This window comes from Gymnoscopelus braueri (genome assembly GCF_963280865.1).
Source record: "Gymnoscopelus braueri genome assembly, chromosome: 3".
Taxonomy (NCBI): domain Eukaryota; kingdom Metazoa; phylum Chordata; class Actinopteri; order Myctophiformes; family Myctophidae; genus Gymnoscopelus; species Gymnoscopelus braueri.
This window is the reverse complement of record NC_137612.1, coordinates 11,378,442-11,396,799: the sequence shown is the minus strand read 5'-3', so window position 1 is coordinate 11,396,799 and position 18,358 is coordinate 11,378,442. Positions and strand designations below refer to the sequence as shown.

General features: G+C 40.8%; 2 protein-coding genes across 5 annotated transcripts; one reads left to right on the top strand and one right to left on the bottom strand.

Moving 5' to 3' along the window:
- Positions 1–1,632: 1,632 nt before the first annotated feature.
- srsf3b (serine and arginine rich splicing factor 3b) lies at positions 1,633–8,495 on the bottom strand. Its single transcript, XM_080424638.1, has 7 exons — positions 8,413–8,495; positions 8,001–8,090; positions 7,554–7,764; positions 6,188–6,331; positions 3,983–4,021; positions 3,378–3,464; positions 1,633–2,333 (listed from the first exon to the last, which is right to left on the bottom strand). The coding sequence occupies exons 2-7, from the start codon at positions 8,014–8,016 to the stop codon at positions 2,306–2,308; spliced, it is 525 nt and encodes a 174-aa protein (XP_080280764.1). The 5' UTR covers positions 8,017–8,090; positions 8,413–8,495; the 3' UTR covers positions 1,633–2,305.
- An 861-nt stretch (positions 8,496–9,356) lies between these two features.
- LOC308082201 (nuclear transcription factor Y subunit alpha-like) lies at positions 9,357–18,146 on the top strand. Of its 4 annotated transcripts, none has more exons than XM_080423874.1 (8): positions 9,357–9,512; positions 10,508–10,584; positions 11,739–11,882; positions 12,208–12,342; positions 12,676–12,781; positions 12,882–13,015; positions 13,461–13,634; positions 16,736–18,146. In XM_080423874.1, exons 2-8 carry the CDS (start codon positions 10,528–10,530, stop codon positions 16,910–16,912), a joined length of 927 nt encoding a protein of 308 aa, XP_080280000.1. In that variant the 5' UTR covers positions 9,357–9,512; positions 10,508–10,527; the 3' UTR covers positions 16,913–18,146. The 4 variants fall into 4 exon arrangements, with proteins under 4 accessions (XP_080280000.1, XP_080279999.1, XP_080279997.1 ...); XM_080423873.1 differs by having other exon boundaries at positions 12,667–12,781; XM_080423871.1 differs by having other exon boundaries at positions 12,652–12,781.
- The last annotated feature ends 212 nt before the right edge of the window (positions 18,147–18,358 follow it).

Below are 18,358 nucleotides of genomic sequence, written 5' to 3'. Positions count from 1 at the left end.
TAAACTCATAAATTGGCAATGTCTCTCTTCCTTTTAGTAAATAAAATGTTATTTTGTCCAATCTGTATGGTAGAATATGTTAATACAATATAACTTTGGGGTGGTTGTATTTGGTCTCTCTGCTCGTCTATGAGACATTTAGATCCAGTGGCTATGTTGGACATGACCTTTGACACAATCCTGTTTCTGGTTTGACAAGATTTTTGACTTGGAGGTCAAAATTCAATATCTCCCCAGAGCAAGCAGGCATGCTCTATTAGCTCAGTGGTACATTTTTCAGCACTAGCGCAAGAGACCCCAGTTCAAATGTGGTAGAAAAGTAACAACAAAAGGGCACCACTGGAAACGAGAATGTTAGGCTACATTCATCATAACTCTAGAACAAAAATTGGGTTCATAGAGAATCGTACGGAAATTAAATTAAATAAATAACAAAGACCACCAAGGCTACTGCAGCAACAGTACTGCTGCCTGCAACACAAACTTAAAAGGCATTTGTTTAACAGTTAGCCTACACAGACAAATGCTCATAACACTGCAACTACTTATAGGGAGGTACAGGGACTGGATTTCGTGGGCGGGAATGCTATATAGGTCAGGACAAAGTCCTTACATAACTTTGGGTGTACATACATAGTTTCAGAGACTACATCGAGCTCAACTCTTGGGACCCCTGTTGCCAGGATACCATGAGTCACTTGATTGTGTTGTCATAGGAATTTGAGTAAACTCGAGGAGGGTCCTCTCAAAGCGCGCGGAGATTCGAGACCAGTCATTTGGACTTTCTTGCCAGTTCACGTGGACTGTGTGCGTGAAAACTCACAAGCTGCAAATACCCCAAAAAGCTACAAAATTAATGATACAGGAAATACATTGTGTAAATGAAACAATTGTTAACGACGTTTATGTGATATTCAGATCAATACAACACAATTGCTGACGCCAACTAGGGTGTTCATTGTTACTCTGAATTTGACAGTGACTACACTAGTAGCCAACTTGACAATGGCCGTAATGTGCCAAGTGTTTTGACACAACTTGACTGACTTATGTACGACAGAAAAGGGGGTCGTGGGACTTCTGACATATTACTGACTCATTGAGTCAGTCTAGTTGCAGTCCTATATGGTCTACTACACATTAATAATGACATGCGCCAACATATGAACACATGGGTACTAATTTCTGTGTGTTGAATTTGCAGCTTTGTCTAAGACTTAAGTGAATAATTATGAATTAGCGAACTCATGTCATGAATCCTCCAACTGCATCACAGTAGCTACATTTCGTTTAATATGCACTTTAAAAACACTGATAATTTATGGTCAATTTTCCAGCTAAATAAGGGTATCGATGACTAGAATATTGCATTCCAATGAGTTAACTACATAAGTTGAGCGTTCTCTTTTTGTAGACATCCTGTAGCCTACTTAACACTTATTGTATTGCTGTTAGCAGTCTTGCGGAACATGCCACATTTCACTGCTTGCAACTATACGAGTGACAACCCCTCTTTGACTCTTGATGCAGACCAGTATCCCAAAGATGCCGTAACAGTGCCATCTTGTGGAGAAACCAAATCCTGGGCTGCATGATTTTTTTGGGGTGGGGGAAAAAATAATTAACAAGTGCTGGAAATTCTATAACCAATATTTTAATTGAAAGACCAAATACAAATACCAAAGAAAACCAGTGGAATCCCAAAAATGGAGACACTTGTTGTCATTACATAGATTTGATTAATACAAAGTTAGAATAACTTCAATCTGGATGCCTTTATTCCAATTGAATAACCTTTACCAAGGAGTATGAAAAAAAAGACAGTCGTCAAACAGAATAGAGGAATCTCTTCACAATTTCTATCCTTCCTGACATGAATATCCAGCTGGTATTTATCATTGACAATGGAGAACTATTACACTATGCCAAAGTACACGGTACATTCACTGGAAAAGAAAAAAAAAACATGTGAAATGGAATGCTGCATGGGACAACTATTTCAGCACAAAAATTGTACAGATTTGGGTCAACCATGACGCCGGCATACACCCACTTACTGTATTTACAAATTAAGAGGAATAAAGGTACATAGCATTACATAAGCAAAACAAAATACCTAAACGCAGCTAAAAATAACTGTTTAAAAAAAAAAAAAAAAAAAAACTAACAAAAACGCGACCAAACGGCCTCGTTCAAAAACGGGACCATAGGGCTACGTTTCCCTAACATGAAACGGCACGATGCATTACAACCGTTCATTCATCTTTTTGGCTTCACCCTTCATACTTGACAGCCATGGATCCTCTTACTTTCTCTCATTAGACCTGGAGCGGCTGTGGAGAAGAAAAGAAGGGGGAAAAAAGGGTCAACCCAGATATAAAAACATGATGTATTGCCATTTCCGACACAAGGCACCTTAGTGCTCATAGAGTACAGAAGTCCTGACGTCACTTGTTCATCCCCTGGGTCGTGGAAGTAATTTCTCTATGGAGAACAACATTGGGTCATCTTAGAATCGTCTCATGTAAGAATTGTGGTCCAAAAATAAAACAAACTGTCTCGGTGATATTGTCAGGGCGGTGGCTCTGTATCGTTTATGATAGTCAGTCACTCATATTTGATACAGTCTGTTTCTGGCGAAAACGTAACTAATTTGGCGGAAGTAACATTAGCATTTTCTCACCGTCAGTTGATGTTTCATATCCATAAGAGTCAAACCGCCGGGATCATTTGTTTATTTTTGGAACACAGTTCTTATTTGACACAATATTAAACACGTCTATGGGAATTCCGAATGGGGGTTAAAAACAGCGACCCAGGTAGGATGCGTAAATTACGTCAGACTTCGGTGCTCCATTGAGGTTGTCATTTATTTGGAAGACTAAGTACTACTTCACCCAAAGCAGTGGTTCTCACTTTTATTTTCATAGCTTCAGTGTCAGCTTCACCTGAATTCAAGTATCCCCTTTACAAGATAGCATCATGCTATGAATGAATGATAAACCACTTTTAGATGTTTAACTGTGGCCATGACATGTCAGACATTCAATGTTATGTACAAAATAAAACCAAAAAATGGCAGTGTCTGTTAAAACATTGACAAACTGTGAATCTGCTGATCTGCATTTTCCACATGTAGCCCCACTCAAGAAACACTGACCTAGAGCAACTCATTATATAAACTCCAACTACATGTGCAATAAATAATTTACTAGGAGATAAATAGGCAAGCCAGATCATCAAAAAAGGATACATTTGTATTAAATTGAATGTCTGCACCCTTGTAGCGTTCATCATTTTACATTATGTGTTTACATGCCACAAACCATTATTGAAAAACGAACACATCTTAATTGAAGAGAAAAAGTTGTCAATACCTCCTTGATCGAGAGAAAGATCTTGAAGGTTTGTGATTCCTGTCCCGGGAGAGGGATCTCTCCCTCCTCCTGTCTCTGGAGAGCGACCTGCAAGACAACCAACAGGGGGACGTGTTAGACCGGTAATTGCGGTTGTTTTTAATGACAAAGACCGGAAAATATACAAAGAGAAAACATCTCTTGCAACAGTGCTAGCATTGCATGGTGTACGGGTGAAACCACAAAAATAATCATAAAGACCTGGAATGCATGGCCCCAATCCGTAAAATATTAGCACTTGAATTGAAAATCTCTATAAAAAGGACCGTACAGTACCTTTGAACAGCCTATATTGTGATTTATTGCAGACCAGATGTGCTAATCAACGTTACAAAGGATTATTCTGAAGCGCCTATTTTGTGCAGAGCCTTTGATAGCGTGTTCCATTCAAATGATGCAATTTTGTTGAGAAATCATTATGCACGCTGCCACAGACATAAAACACGCAATTGTAATGTAATGTCCCCTTATGCAAGATGGAGCTTTTCAATCCCAAATATAATGCTGGTTATAAACTACATTTAGTGCGCTTAGCACTCTGTGAGGTACGTTGACGGCTAACATACCTGCTTCGACTGCGGCTGAAGCTCCTCCTGCGTGGGGATCTGAGAGGGGGAAGAAAAGAATGTTAAACACAAAGAAGGTTGCAATGTTTAACGTTTGACCCTCACAGTAGTACTCCACACTTGTCTCTGCCCCCTCCCCCCCACTAACACCATTCACACAGCTTTCTAGCTCTGCAACTCAAGAAGTAGGAATAGAAGTCTTGAGGATTTTCTCAAGAGAACACAGTCAACTATATCATTTGGTAATACAGACAATTCATAAGAAACAGATCAGGTGCATAAAGATAGTGGCTGCTTAGACGGGCATCATTTGGGCCTCCTGGCCTATCTCATAGCACTATGTGCACCCAACATTTGTTCCACTTTGACCTCTCTGTCCAAATTGACTAACATGAAATAAGAGGACACAACTTGGTACTGGAGAACAAACTGCCCACAATTTTGCCATAACTCCTATAAGTTGTGAATAATTATGGAGCGTCTTCAGATTGGGCTACTGTAATATAGAAAACACCTATTAAGTATGATAGGAGGAGACGAGACCTCCGCCTCTGAATTAGTGATCTCACTAAAGTTGGGAGGGTCGTCACGTCGCACTGTGCGATGGCATGAAAAAATTAATTAAAAACCACAAACACCATCTTTATGTACCTGGTCCATTATACTTGAATGACAAGTGTAAATGGAGGATTGCAAAAAAACCAATGAAAATATATTGGGATTTGACACTACATAAAACTTCAGAAACAGGCTATCAACCGCAGAGCGCACAAGTATGGGGCTTTTGATTTTCATGTGGAGGTTGAGGAGGAGTTTTGGACTCAGTGACTTCATAAGTCTGCTCTGAGCCCCAAGACACACCAACAAGATTATCTATCATCCACATCTCTGGAAATGTGATGGTTCTAGATATTGAATTTCGAGCCATTCCCCTTTGAAACAATCAATTACAGTTATGAGTGAGGAGAAACTCTGCCCAACTAAAATATGTATGTTTTTTAAACCAGGTGTCTCTTCACTTTCAAAACTGTAATCAGCAGTGTACTGTATGAAGCAGGAAAAACTTACTAGTATTTTGGTTTTCAACAAGCTAGATATGACGAAAGGGAGGCAGACTGTCGGCCGGGTAGGCAGAATTGGCTGAATAGGACTGGCCAGATGCTGCAAGGTGATTAGTTGGCTGGCGGATGGGGGCTGAGGCTGAGGCTTTTTTCCTGCTTTTATTGGTTAGCTGAAGGCTGCTGCTGGTGAGGTTGTAGTGTAGACATTTTGGAACGTAAAACGCTGATTGGTCGGGTATGTGAGGTGGGCCGCTGCCGTTTGGGTTAAGGTTGAAGGAGGAGGAGGAGGAGGAGGTCGAGAACGGCATGCTCAGGAACCATAGGGCCGGTGCAACCCGACGACCGGCCATGCCTGGGTCATGTGACACGACATCAGCCAAGCTGATTGGGGCACGCTGGTCAGCGGTCACATGATGCTGAAAGAGGACTAGTTGATTGACTCAGAGGGTGGTGAGAAGAGGCATGGTGGTGACTCTGCAACGGGTTTCATTCTTATTAATATAGATGGTAAATAAAATGCAACCTCAAATTAAAAAAGGAAAAAAAAAGAAATAAATCACAACTGGCACTTTCATTTCCCCCACATTTATGCAAAAGGGTACTGATTTCCCCCCACATTTGTGCAAAAGGGTACCGATTTGACACAGGAACATCTCAGTCCTGTTTTTACATGTCAAGTTGTTTTCGGAGTTTCTAAAGCCTCAAAACTAAGAGTGCACAGGAAAAGAGTACACTTCAAATATACACTGGTGCTTGCAGAAACAGTAAAAGTCTTGCGAGACAGATTTAAATCCGATTTAAGATATAAATACTTGAAATATTAAATACAACGCCCATTATTATAGCAAATATTACTGTTATCACTAATAATGAGTGTTTTATTGCCTGGTATTTACAATGACCAGAAATGGTAATGAAGATGAAAACTGCATGCCGTAGGCATCACAACTCACAAATGTATATTACCATAGTAAAAAAAAAGAAAGCACTTGGCAGGTCTTGACTGCAAACATGTGCAATTACCACAAGATACACTGCAGGGCATAACGAGGAATGTGGAACTAAGGGTAGGGTAACTAGAAAATGGAGCAGAAAGATTAGTAAATTCTATTGGGCAACTTTGTCATACAAAACCGATTGTTACCTGCGTCTTGGTGGCGGACTACGACGCCTGCTGCTGTAATCATCTCCGCGAGGACGTCTGCCCCATGACGGTGGAGGACCACGGTTGCGACTGCGCTTTTCACCATTGGACAGCTCCACTCGAACACGACATCCACACAGCGTCCTGAAAAATCACAATTGAAGACAAATTGATCAACAAAAGGATGCAGTCAGCTAGAAGGAACATTCACGGTTATACAGGAACATCCGGACATTGCAATGTTGCCATACCACAAAAATGTGGAATGCCTTACCAAAAGCCGCGAAGGAGTGTAAAACCCTACCATCCTTCAAAAATGACCCTAAAAGACCCTACCTACAGGTGGCTGCAATTCCAAACTGGCCCCTGTAAAATCGAGCCCCCCCCGAACTGTTTACTGTACATTTTTTGTTTCTTATTTCTTAACTGTTTTTATGATGTTCTGCATAGTAGTGTATAACCGGTCTGTCATTTAATAATCTCTCAAGAACAGATTCTGCACTGCGTTGGAATCTGTCGGGGAGGTTCGTCATAACAAGTGCGCATGGGCGTGCCTTCAGATCAGGAAGCGGGCCGCGCTTTACCCAATCAAATGTAGTGGGCGGGATTCACGTGTCCGTCTATCCTTCCCCCCTCGAAACAAACCGAAACTAATTTAACAATAGCGTCCGCGGAGCAGACAAAACCACGGAAAGATATTCACATTTTAACTTACTCTTTCATCATAGAAACAAGTGGGCTTATAACCAAAACGATCCATGTTCTCTGGGAGAAGTGGTGTTAGTGTTCCGTGTAGAAATATTGTTAGTGGGAATGAAAACATAGTCGCACCAACCGGAAGTGATGCGCTGAAGGCATAACACAAACACCGGTTTCCTTGCGCTCTGGTGTTACGTCGACTTCCTCCCAGAGCCAACAGACATAGAACAAACAGCAGAGGGCGCTGTTTTTCATTTTCAGTTGGCGATGGGTTCCCAGATTGGTCATTTAATGACACTATGAATGGAGTACAATGGAAACAAGCCAATGGCTCAATGTTTTTTTCAAAATTCCTAATAGCTGACCTTGTATTGAACTGTACTTTCATGTGCCTTTTTCTGCACACTTCTAATAAGGTATTCAATCAAATTGCATTTGCTGCCTTAGGATAAGGATAATTCCTTTTAACAGGACGTTCATGAAAGTCCTTGCGGGCTTGTTTCCAATGAGGGCCTGTGAGCAATTAGGGGTTAAGAGTCTTGCTCAGGGACAAATTTCATTTCATCGACACATATGCTGGCGTGGCCTGGAATCGTACCTGGGGCAACCAGGGCCTCTGGCTCCCTAGGCGGGCTCACTAACCACTCAGCTATGGCCGCCGCCTTACCTTCCATCAAGCTCTCTCACAGCATCTGTGGCATCTCTGGGGTCTTCGAATTCTACAAAAGCAAAACCTGGTGGATTCCGGGCGACCCAAACGCTCCGGAGTGGTCCATAGTAGCCGAAGGCTCTCTCCAAGTCTGTCTTGTTGCCATTATTCCCCAGATTCCCGACATAGACTTTGCAGTCCAGAGGGCAGTCTCGGTGCATGGCGGAGTCTAGAGATAACAAAACAAACGTACACTTAATAAAGTAACCAGGACTCCATTCAGAAAACACGACCATAATAAACATTTTGAAGCCTGTTATTTCACATCCAGAGCTTAACAGCTGTTATTGTGGGGCGGTTTGTAATGTTCAGTCACAATCCATTTCGAAGCTCCAATAAAACAAAATAAGTTTTGGAGACCTATATGACATTATAAACCAGGGTCAGAAGTCGATCTGTTTGTACCTGTATTGGTTGGCATCACAAGTCAATTAAATCTAACTGTTCAGACGTCGGTAATGGCTGCAGGCCCGCCGCCCTGCTTTCGAGATCGATCTTTGGGTGAAAACGAAAAAAAAAGGACAGATTACAGATTTCTCTCTTCCCAATTTGCATAATAAAAGGAAGAGCAAATATTGCATGTTATACATTCAATCAAAACTGAGCCATTGACGACAGCTTAGCAGGTTAGCTACTTCCCAGAGCTAACCCGCTACCATAGCTAAAATGGCTGTCGCCTACTCGTGGCCTAAACGATACCTTTTCCTTAAAACCTGATGCGTGACGAACCACACAAATTTAACATTGCAAAACAACACGTTAACATTACGATAAAACATATTCACGTGTGTAATCACATGAGACGCCGTAAAATTACCTATTTGATTCAGTTCACACCGAATAATATTCAGACGCTGGACAAAATGTGTCCCTTTTCCCGTCCGTCAACCTGAAAAACAATGCAGGGGTTGGTTCGATTTAAAATCAGAGGTTGGATGGTCACGTGCTTAGTGATTCTGGGAGGGCGGAGCAAAAAAAAAATAAGGCCACGATTAAACTTTGGGGCAGAAATATATTTTAATGACTTAATTAATTGCAGTAGCACTAATTATTTAAGATGAACCCGGCATGAATATTAGGTGGATTCTGGATTTGAAGGATTTTTTCACGAACAACACTGACAAGGACATGCGAAACCGGGCCGCCCATAAACATAAACGAACGTACTCTTCTTAATACTGCGGAGTCGCGCGCGCCGAAAATTACCCGACCTATAAGCTCACAACATGACCGTCATGACCGTCTTGGATGATCTTCAAAATGGTGTGTGTTTTTTCACCCTTTTTTGTCCGTACATCTACATAAACGTTCATATTCAAAAGTACCCGTATTGTTCAATAAAAAGCCTTTTAATCCGATTGGTGGCCATTTTCTCATAGAGTTATAATGTATCAGAGTGCAATACACCTCCAAACCGATAGGGTCACGTAGCTGAAAGCATATGGAGAAAAGACGAAGAAATGTCCACCTATCAGATTAAAAGGCTTTTTATTGAACAATATACGGAATATACGGGTGTTTCTGAGGGCCCGTACATAATTGTAACATCCGTGGCCATGGGGTAAGCACTTTATATTTGAAATCTGAACGTTTATGTAGATGTACAGACGTGAAGGGAGAAAGTTCAAACACTATTTTCAAGATCATCCATGACTGTCATATAAAACATCACAGTCTAAACTGAGGAGGAGCTTGTAGATCGGTTATTTTTTGGGGTCTCGCGAGACTACGCGGGCTGGAGCGTCTTCCAATGGTCTCTTCGTTCTTCTTCTGTGCCATTGGATCTTCTCTCTCTGGCCGTCGGTTGGCCCAGTCCTCTGTGTGGTAGTTGGACCCGAGACCAGCGCGTGGTGATTGGACTTGTCTTGGCTTATTGGAGCCAATCAGAACCGGGGCGGCACAAACACAAACGACACGGTGAGCAGACTATTAACTACTAGTGGCCAGGGCCAAAACAAAAGCCGCACGCGGTGGCTTTAAAACTCGCCGAACAATAATGAGGATTCGTCTCCGCAAAATGTATTTTCAGTCCAAACCTAAGCAAGCCAATGCAAAGCAGGCAGCTTGTTGTTTTTCTTCCTCCTCCCAGGCCGCCAGGCAAAACCACTGGCATGCTAGCAGCTAATGTTAGCTAGCAATTATTATCACACTTGATTGTTAAGTTTACACTAGAAATACATTGATATGCCCACTGCTACTTTAAACAAAACACTTGTGACATTAATACGGCAGTAATTAAAGCCACGAAAACGAGTAGGTCTTGTTTGATCAATGTCATCGTTTGTCGTAAATAAACCGCGGTAGTAAACAATGGTCCAGAGACAAAGAAGACAATACACTCCGTCTCTCCAGGTGGATCTGTTGTTTGTTTAAGACCACATGCTTTTATGTGTACCATTTGACTTAATTGGTAACGTATATAGGCTACATGTCTTTGAAACTCGTCACTTAAATGCCATCTTATTTATTTTTATTTACATTTTGCCAACCTATCTTCATTTGATTGATTGAATACATTATTAGCAGTTTGCAAAAACAATTATACAGTTCAATACAAGGCCAGGCTTTCGCCAATTTCGTATTGTGGAAGAGAAAAGCAGCATCTACTGCTGAGTTCTGATCGATGCTTGGCCTTGATACAAGACTGTATCAATATGACTGTCTTGATCCAAGGCTAGCTCGATGCTTGGCTTTCTCGATGTATAATTCAATGCATAGACCAGTTAGAGTGTGTGTGTGTGTGTGTGTGTGTGTGCGAGAGAGAGAGAGAGGGAGAGATATATGGTGCAGATTGCTGATCTGGAAGGTTTTGCGATATTTAATGGTTAAAGGCTGGGAAATTGACCTTGTCAATGCATTGCTGAAAGGCATCTTAAACCTGGAAAGCTAAACTGCCACCATTTACTTGGCAGGGCTGCAGACCACATAAACCATGGAGCAATACAGTACTGTACAAACTGTTACAAACGCAGAGGGGCAGATCCAACAGGTAAGAGTTTATCAAGGAAGTTTCTCTCTCGCTCTCATGTTGTATTTTTTAGCCTCTTGAGTTCAACTTTCTTCCTGAAATGTATCCACGTTACCATATCGGATTCGGATACTGACTGTTTTCACGTTTCCTCTGATTCTGAAAAATGTAGATGACGTGTTATGTAGACAGATGCCAGGTCATTGTTGACCTGGCATCCTATCGTGTGTGTATAGTTTCAATGTACAGATTTTTTTTTTTTGTGTGGATATTCTACTGTTCGACTGATGATTTGATGTATTACCTTGTCCTTGCTTACTCTAAGTCGCTCTAGATTAAGAGCGTCTGCTAAATGCCTAAATAGTCATTGTAAAGAAATAAGTGGAATAACTATTTTTTTATTATCAGTCACTCATGTCTAGGCTTTAGTATTAATTGAGTTTCAACCAGAGGCCACCTACTGTACCACAGGTGGTGGTAGTCTCTTACCATAATTCTTTATCTGTGATACATTATCATCTTATCTATTCCATCTTCTTTTCTTTTTTATTTTGTATATTTTTACCCCTTTTTCTCCCCAATTTAGTTGTTATGCCAATTGATTCTTTCCTAGGAATACATTTCTGTGTGTTGTCAGTCACTGGTGTTGTACCCTACAGAGCTTAACTAATTGGCTGACTGAGCTTCACATAACGTTTGTACCGCATAGCTAATATAAGTGACAGCATATGCTGTATGCAATGGAACAGAAAGTAGGCTAAATCCATTATATGGAAGAATGTGATAGAATAATGGCAGTACATTTTTGGGTTGGATAAAGGAGAAGGAAGGCATCTTTTTCAAAAGAAAAGTGGGTGAGAACAGAAGGTACGGTATGATGACCATGTATTCTTGATTTGCAACGTTCCCGACATGCATGGCTCCAAGTAAGCCGGCGACCAAAAAGTGCTGGTCTTGTTTAATAAATATACAATAAGCTCTATATTTTTTAACATCTCGTCTATGTTCTGTAAGTTACGTGTTACACATTGTCATGTAAGCTAATGTTTCCCATCAGCAGTTCAAGCTTGATGCGCTGTGATGCGTGAGACACGAAGGCTATTATGTAACAACAAAATCTCATCACGTGGCTACCTCTTAACTTTAACTTATTATTCCCTCTGTTTTTTTTAAAGATACAGGGTCAGCCTCTGATGGTGCAGGTGAGCGGGGGGCAACTCATCACTTCATCAGGGCAGCCCATAATCGTGCAAGCTATGGGGGGCCAAGGGCAGACCATCATGCAGTTACCCATGCAAGGAGGTCAGGGTCTCCAACAAGTAAGAGAAATCACATTAACCATAGAACCTTCCCACTCAACCTTGCAGTGACTAACATTTGACTGTACAGATGAAATGTGGTTGTGCGTGCATGGTAAAGGTTTAGAATAAGAGGGCTGCAATGTGGAATAGTTAAACATGAGAACAAGAAGCCAAGGGTCTACTCTGGACTGTGGAGTACATGATTGTTTAACTAAATGTTTATTAGTTACACTTGTCTTGGGTAAAGGAAGACCACTGAACTCTAAAATGGACTTTCACATAAGAATCGTTTGTGCGTCAGTTAAGTGTTGACACGTAACTACTGCCTCCTCTGTGTTTTTAGATCCAGCTAGTGCAGCCGGGCCAGATACAGCTACAAGGAGGGCAAACACTTCAATCCATCCAGGGTCAGCAGGGCCAGATACAGCAGTTTATCATTCACCAGCCGCAGACTGCTGTGACAGCAGGACCGAACCAGGTACAATGGAAAGGCACTTTGTTTTTGTGTACAAAAAATAGAGATGTATTGCATAGCTAATTGGTGGCAGCTTGTGAATAAGTTATTACTGGCTTTCCGTTTCCCTTATGATAGTCTCCCCTGAGTTCTGATTTAGCAATACTTCTCCTTATTGGTGGAAAATCTTACACATAAGCATACACGGCATGTAATTGGCGCATGATTATTTTAAAGGGATGAGAGGAAAAAAAAGAACTGTCGGCATCCCATTCTTTCACCTCATCCCATTCTGTTAGCCATTATTTGGTAAACATTATGATACTATCATAGTGTTTTTCCCTTCAGGGTCAACAGCAGCAGACTCTACAACTACAGGGGAATCAATTGCACACTGCTCAGACTGCAGATGGACAAACCATAGTTTACCAGCAAGTCAACGCCGGCACTGTTCTGCCACAAGGTGAACTGCTCAGATCATCTTAACCATCTGGCATTTGAAATTCCCAGTTTCTAGTGGGCTTGTGCTGACTAAAATAAATTGTGTTTTTCTAATGTTGTAGGCATGATAACCCTCCCTGCCTCCAGTCTGACAGGGGGTCAAATAATTCATGCTGACGCGAGCACGACCAATGGACAGGGTGCAATGACTGTCACACTGCCTCAAGACATGGTTAATGGTAGTGGTATGGTTATGGTAAGTGGGATCAGTCCAACACTATATTTGTGTATGCATGCACACGTTAACAGTATATGCATTCAGGTAGGCCTGTCATAATTATTACATAATCACCTAATCGCAATTATTTGAGATAATCGCAATTATTTTGCATAATCGTCATAATCGTATCCATGATGAAAAATGTTCATACATTTTCCAAAAATAGTAGAAATAGCAGATCTACAAGCTCACGACGCGTTATAAGCTTGTAGATCAACTATTTCTACTATTTTGAAAATGATTAAATATATCAGTAATTTCTATGTACGTATATTTCAGTTATTTGTCATATCTGCCCCAGGTGTGCAGAAAGCCTAAAAGGCAAACAGAAATTAAGTTTGTATTTATATATTCCAATGTTCAATGCCAAACACACAATTAAATCGTTAATCGTCTGATACCTGAATGTTTCTGAATAAAGATGCAGGTTCCAGGTGGAAACACCATGCAGCGAGTACCTCTGCCTGGGTCCGTATCTGAGACGATGGAGGAAGAGCCTCTGTATGTCAACGCCAAGCAGTATAATCGCATCCTCAAGAGACGTCAGGCCCGGGCCAAGCTAGAGGCAGAGGGAAAAATCCCCAAAGAAAGAAGAGTGAGTGAACAAACGAACGAACGAGTGCGATGACTGTGTGATTTGTACTACATTGATTGATTGATTGAATGTATACTTTATTAACAAGATTGTTAGCAGTACAGGTAGTACAGTCAAAGGTGCTAGTTTTATTCTTCCTGGATGGATTTATACCCGATGATCTACACACAACTGTATTTGTTGACAGCTTCTGTTTATTCAGGGTTTATACATGATCCATTTGCCTGTCCATCAATTCATCTTTGAAACTAGTCAAGAAAGATCCATTAAAAAACAAACGATAAGATGCTCACCGGGCTTCAGAAAATAAGTATGCGTTTCACATTGTTGAGTGAATTTGAACATGAATAGTTTGGGGCGGCCATAGTTGAGTGGTTAGGGAGCCAGAGGCCCTGGTTGCCCCAGGTACGATTCCAGGCCACGCCAGCATATGTGTCGATGAAATGAAATTTGTCCCTGAGCAAGACTCTTAACCCCTAATTGCTCACCGGCCCTCATTGGAAACAAGCCCGCAAGGACTTTCATTCCTGTTAAAAGGAATTATCCTTATAATAGAGCTTGTGTTCTACACCAATCAGACCACTGCTATGCATGCAAGATCAATGCACTCGTGTGCTCCTTTTCCTACACCCGGGGCACCTCCCATCGAGAAGCTAGGGAGGAGCATTTCTCTTAAATGAAGGGAAATGTTTGCTGTTGGCAGGAAGGCAGAAACTTCAACAAATAGCTGGCACATCTGTCAGAGCTTACAAAATATTGACATTCATTATTTATTGACAGTGAGATATTCATGCCAAGAAGAAACAATGTCAGTGAGTGATCACCTGCTGGCTGCTGTATGTGCAATATCTTGTATTTTAACCTGTTGTTAATTTGATTGTAATGACATAGTCAGTACATTGTACTCTGTTATTTAGGGCTAAAACTTGATCAGCTGTAATTGCATTATTGAATGGTTTAGGAATATTTGGGGGAATATATGCCCTCTTCAGTGTCTCCAGCCATGGTCTTCATGAATCCATGACACTACCTCCGGTGTACACTATCTGCTGGATGCGCAGCTTTTAATAGGTGTGCACTGTGCCTACACATTGCACTACAGATTAAAGGGTCTACACCATGAAAATCACATTTTTTTTTTAAAATTCAGTCATTCCTTCTCATTTCATGGATTTCCAGAATGGGCGTGTCTGAACAGGCGATCTCAGAATGGAAATGTTTATGATGTCACAAACATTATTGATGGCAAACCCAATGTTAAATGAAAAGTGCCCGAATCGCTCCGAAACTTTTTCTACCCCCCCTAAGTGGGGGTCTACGAACAAATACTTCGGGCTCGGATTTTGGCTACGCCCCCCGGAAGTGGGTGAAACAGGCACCTCAAACACTTGGTGGAATTGTTCAAAAATGTTCAAAGTGTTTTTTTTTCGATTTTGTATTTTTCTTAGATGCTTTTTTTTTTATATTAACAGACAGAATTGCTCAGTAGCCCCCCCCTGCCCAAGAGGACGTTTTGGTATTGCAGCTGAAAGTGCTGTATAAGCCAGAGACAATGGACCCTTCGCTAAACCCCACCCCAAAAGCGATTGTCCAATGCCAGCTTAGCAACCGTTGTTAGCCTGGCATAGGTCTGGCAAGCTTTCGTCACCTGCCATAGCTGTCAATGTTATTTCGCCCGCACACACACAATCATTTGCAACATAATAGCAAGAATAGGAATACCACGATAACGCAATGGTGACTATGAACCACGTACCCAAACCCGTTGGAGGCTGCTTTTCCCAAGCTGAAATCTGCACTTAAACTGCAAGGCTGAATATGGCTGTGTTGTTGAACTACACAGCTTAACGTCAGAAAGTTACACGACACGACTCACTCGCCCAGGTGGTGTCAATAATAGGCTACTAATCACCGTAATCGTAACAAAATTCAGAATCACAGCGCTGCCTGTTTCGGATTCCGCACGTTAAAGTATATTCATTCATTTGTTCGTCTATTTATTAACTGCTACTGCAGTCTTACCCTGCGGTACATGAAAACTCCTGTTACAGTCATGGATCAACTTCAACCTGGTGTTTGCACTTTCTCCATTTACGGTCCGTACATATATATAAACGTTCAGATTTCAAATATAAATTGCTTACCCTATGGCCACGGATGTTAAAATGATGCACGGGACTCTCAAGTACCCGTATATTCTGTATTGTTCAATAAAAAGCATTTTAATCCAATCGGTGGCCATTTTCTCATAGAGTTATAATGTATCAGAGTGCAATACACCTACCAACCGATAGGGTCGCTTAGTTGAAAGCATATGGAGAAAATGGCCACCGATCAGATTAAAATGCTTTTTATTGAACAATACGGATGATACGGGTACTTTTGAGAGCCCGTACATAAATGTAACATCCGTGGCCATGGGATAAGCACTTTATATTTGAAATATGAACGTTTCTGTAGATGTACGGGCTATAAATGGAGAAAGTGCAAACACCAGGTTGAAATTCATCCATGACGGTCGAGACAGACGGCCGTCGTGTATCCATGGCTATTACTCCCTCTAACATTTCCCGTGTTTTTAGTTTATTGAAATAATGTCATGCACATTTGTCCAGTGCATAGCCTACTGCAGGCCTTGTTGACTAGATTTAGAAGAGATTTTGAAGCTATTGCTGCTGAAATGATCGATTATTTTTAAGGGGAAAAGCCGTCATTTAACATGCAAGTCAATGGGTGAGAAGCAGAGATTGCCAGGCGCTGCCAGGCCTGGGTGTGACTAACTTCGCACCACCAGTCACAGAGTGGAGTGGGTGGGGCTTAGCGAAGGGTCCATTGACTTGGGATGAGTATATCTGAGTGATGATTTAGGCTCAAACCTTTTGAAAAAGGTTTGAGGGACATACACCATATGATATTAAATATCATTTCTTTTTTTTAAATTCATGGTGTAGCTCCTTTAAATCACTCTACGTGGGCCCTTATATCCATTTTTAATGCACATGATTAATGGTCACAAATTGCATGGAGTAATAGGCCAGAATGTCTCGTATATTACTTTAAAATGGAAAATAAAATAATCTTGTGCATGTGTCATCCCTCAGAAATACCTTCATGAGTCCAGGCACCGCCATGCCATGAAGAGGAAGAGAGGGGAAGGTGGACGTTTCTTAACGCCAGAAGAAGGGGGCTTGCCAGTGGGCATGCCGGTGATGGTGCCCCAAACAAAGCAAGAACTGAGTGAATTTGAACTTGTCTCGTCTCAGTGGACTCCTGCATGAACCATGTATAACTTAACCCCATCTCTTTCCTGGAGTTTTATACATACTCTCTGCTACCTCATCATAAATGTATTCAAGATCAATATTTTTGTATTCTCTTTTGTAATACTTTGAATTTAGCTTGTCTTGACAATTGCATGTGTATTTTAAAGCTGTTGGCATCCTTTGACTTGAGTTTACTTCTTGTAAAACCCAGTGATGACACAGTCCCTGTTCAAAATGTAATCCTATCTAGTATTGAATGTGGGTGATATCCAAATGTTATTTCAATATTTGTCTTCTTTTTTTAGGTGAGGTTTGGATTATATAAGCATGCTTGAACAAATTCCTCTTTCTTAAACTTGTTCACTTTTTTGTTTTTGTACAAACGGACACTATTCTGTACGGTAGGAAAGAAAACAATGCTGTAGGAAAGAAAACAATGGACAAAGTCTTATTGCAAAGCAGTAACGAAAGACATTAAAAAGGTTTACGCAGAATGTACAGTACATATGAATAAGAATCTCTTTAGTTCTGTTTTTACAAGTCACAGGTGTTGATATAGAATAAAATATGTTCCAGAGAAGATCAGATATTTCCAATTGTCCTCTGCTCTTGAGGCAATTGTAGAACTGTCATAATGCATTAACTACAGTGATATTCTAAAATTATGGAAAAAAAGTATATCACTGAACGTTGACCACCCCACAGGTACAGAGTTCATGAGACTTGAGCTGTTATGCATCCTTGCATCAGCTACACAGTGGTGTGTGACTGTGTGTGCATGAGTGTTCCTATTTGGATTGAACGGGACTCTTTCAGTATGAGAATTATATACTTGTCTTTTTAACTATTTAATTATTTAATTAAACATTTCTAAAGGATTTGCTGACACAAAGTAACAGCTGACTGACCCTCGGGGTGGTCTAAAGTTAATGTTAGTCAAGAGAGGCGATGTGTGCTGTAGTGTAGGTAGGAAAACGTCTATTGTTGTACAATAATCACCCAAAAATATATTTCTTTCAAGTACTTTTGGTCTCTGCTGCTAACCGCGGCTGTGTAACTTAAAATTCAGGTATTTGGGTTGTTTATCCTTTTGCATTTAAGGCAACAGATCAACATAAGTTTAGTGTCAGTGACCGATGGAGGAAGGTTAAAACGAAAATGTATTATTCTAATTTCACTTAGTAGTACACCTGTAGTGCCTATTTTCATTTCTTTGTAAATGACAGTCAAGACAATAAATGCTCAAATGCTTTCCACATGGCTTGTCTTATTTTCTACACCACAGAATATTGCACTTTTACTCCACTACAATTATATGAAAACTTTAGTTACTAGTTACTTTGTAGATTTGGATTATTACAAAACAATATATTTCAGCTATTAGAAAATAGCAGATCTACAAGCCCACAATGCGTTGTGATGCGATTCATTGTGTGCTTGTAGATCGGCTATTTTCAAAAG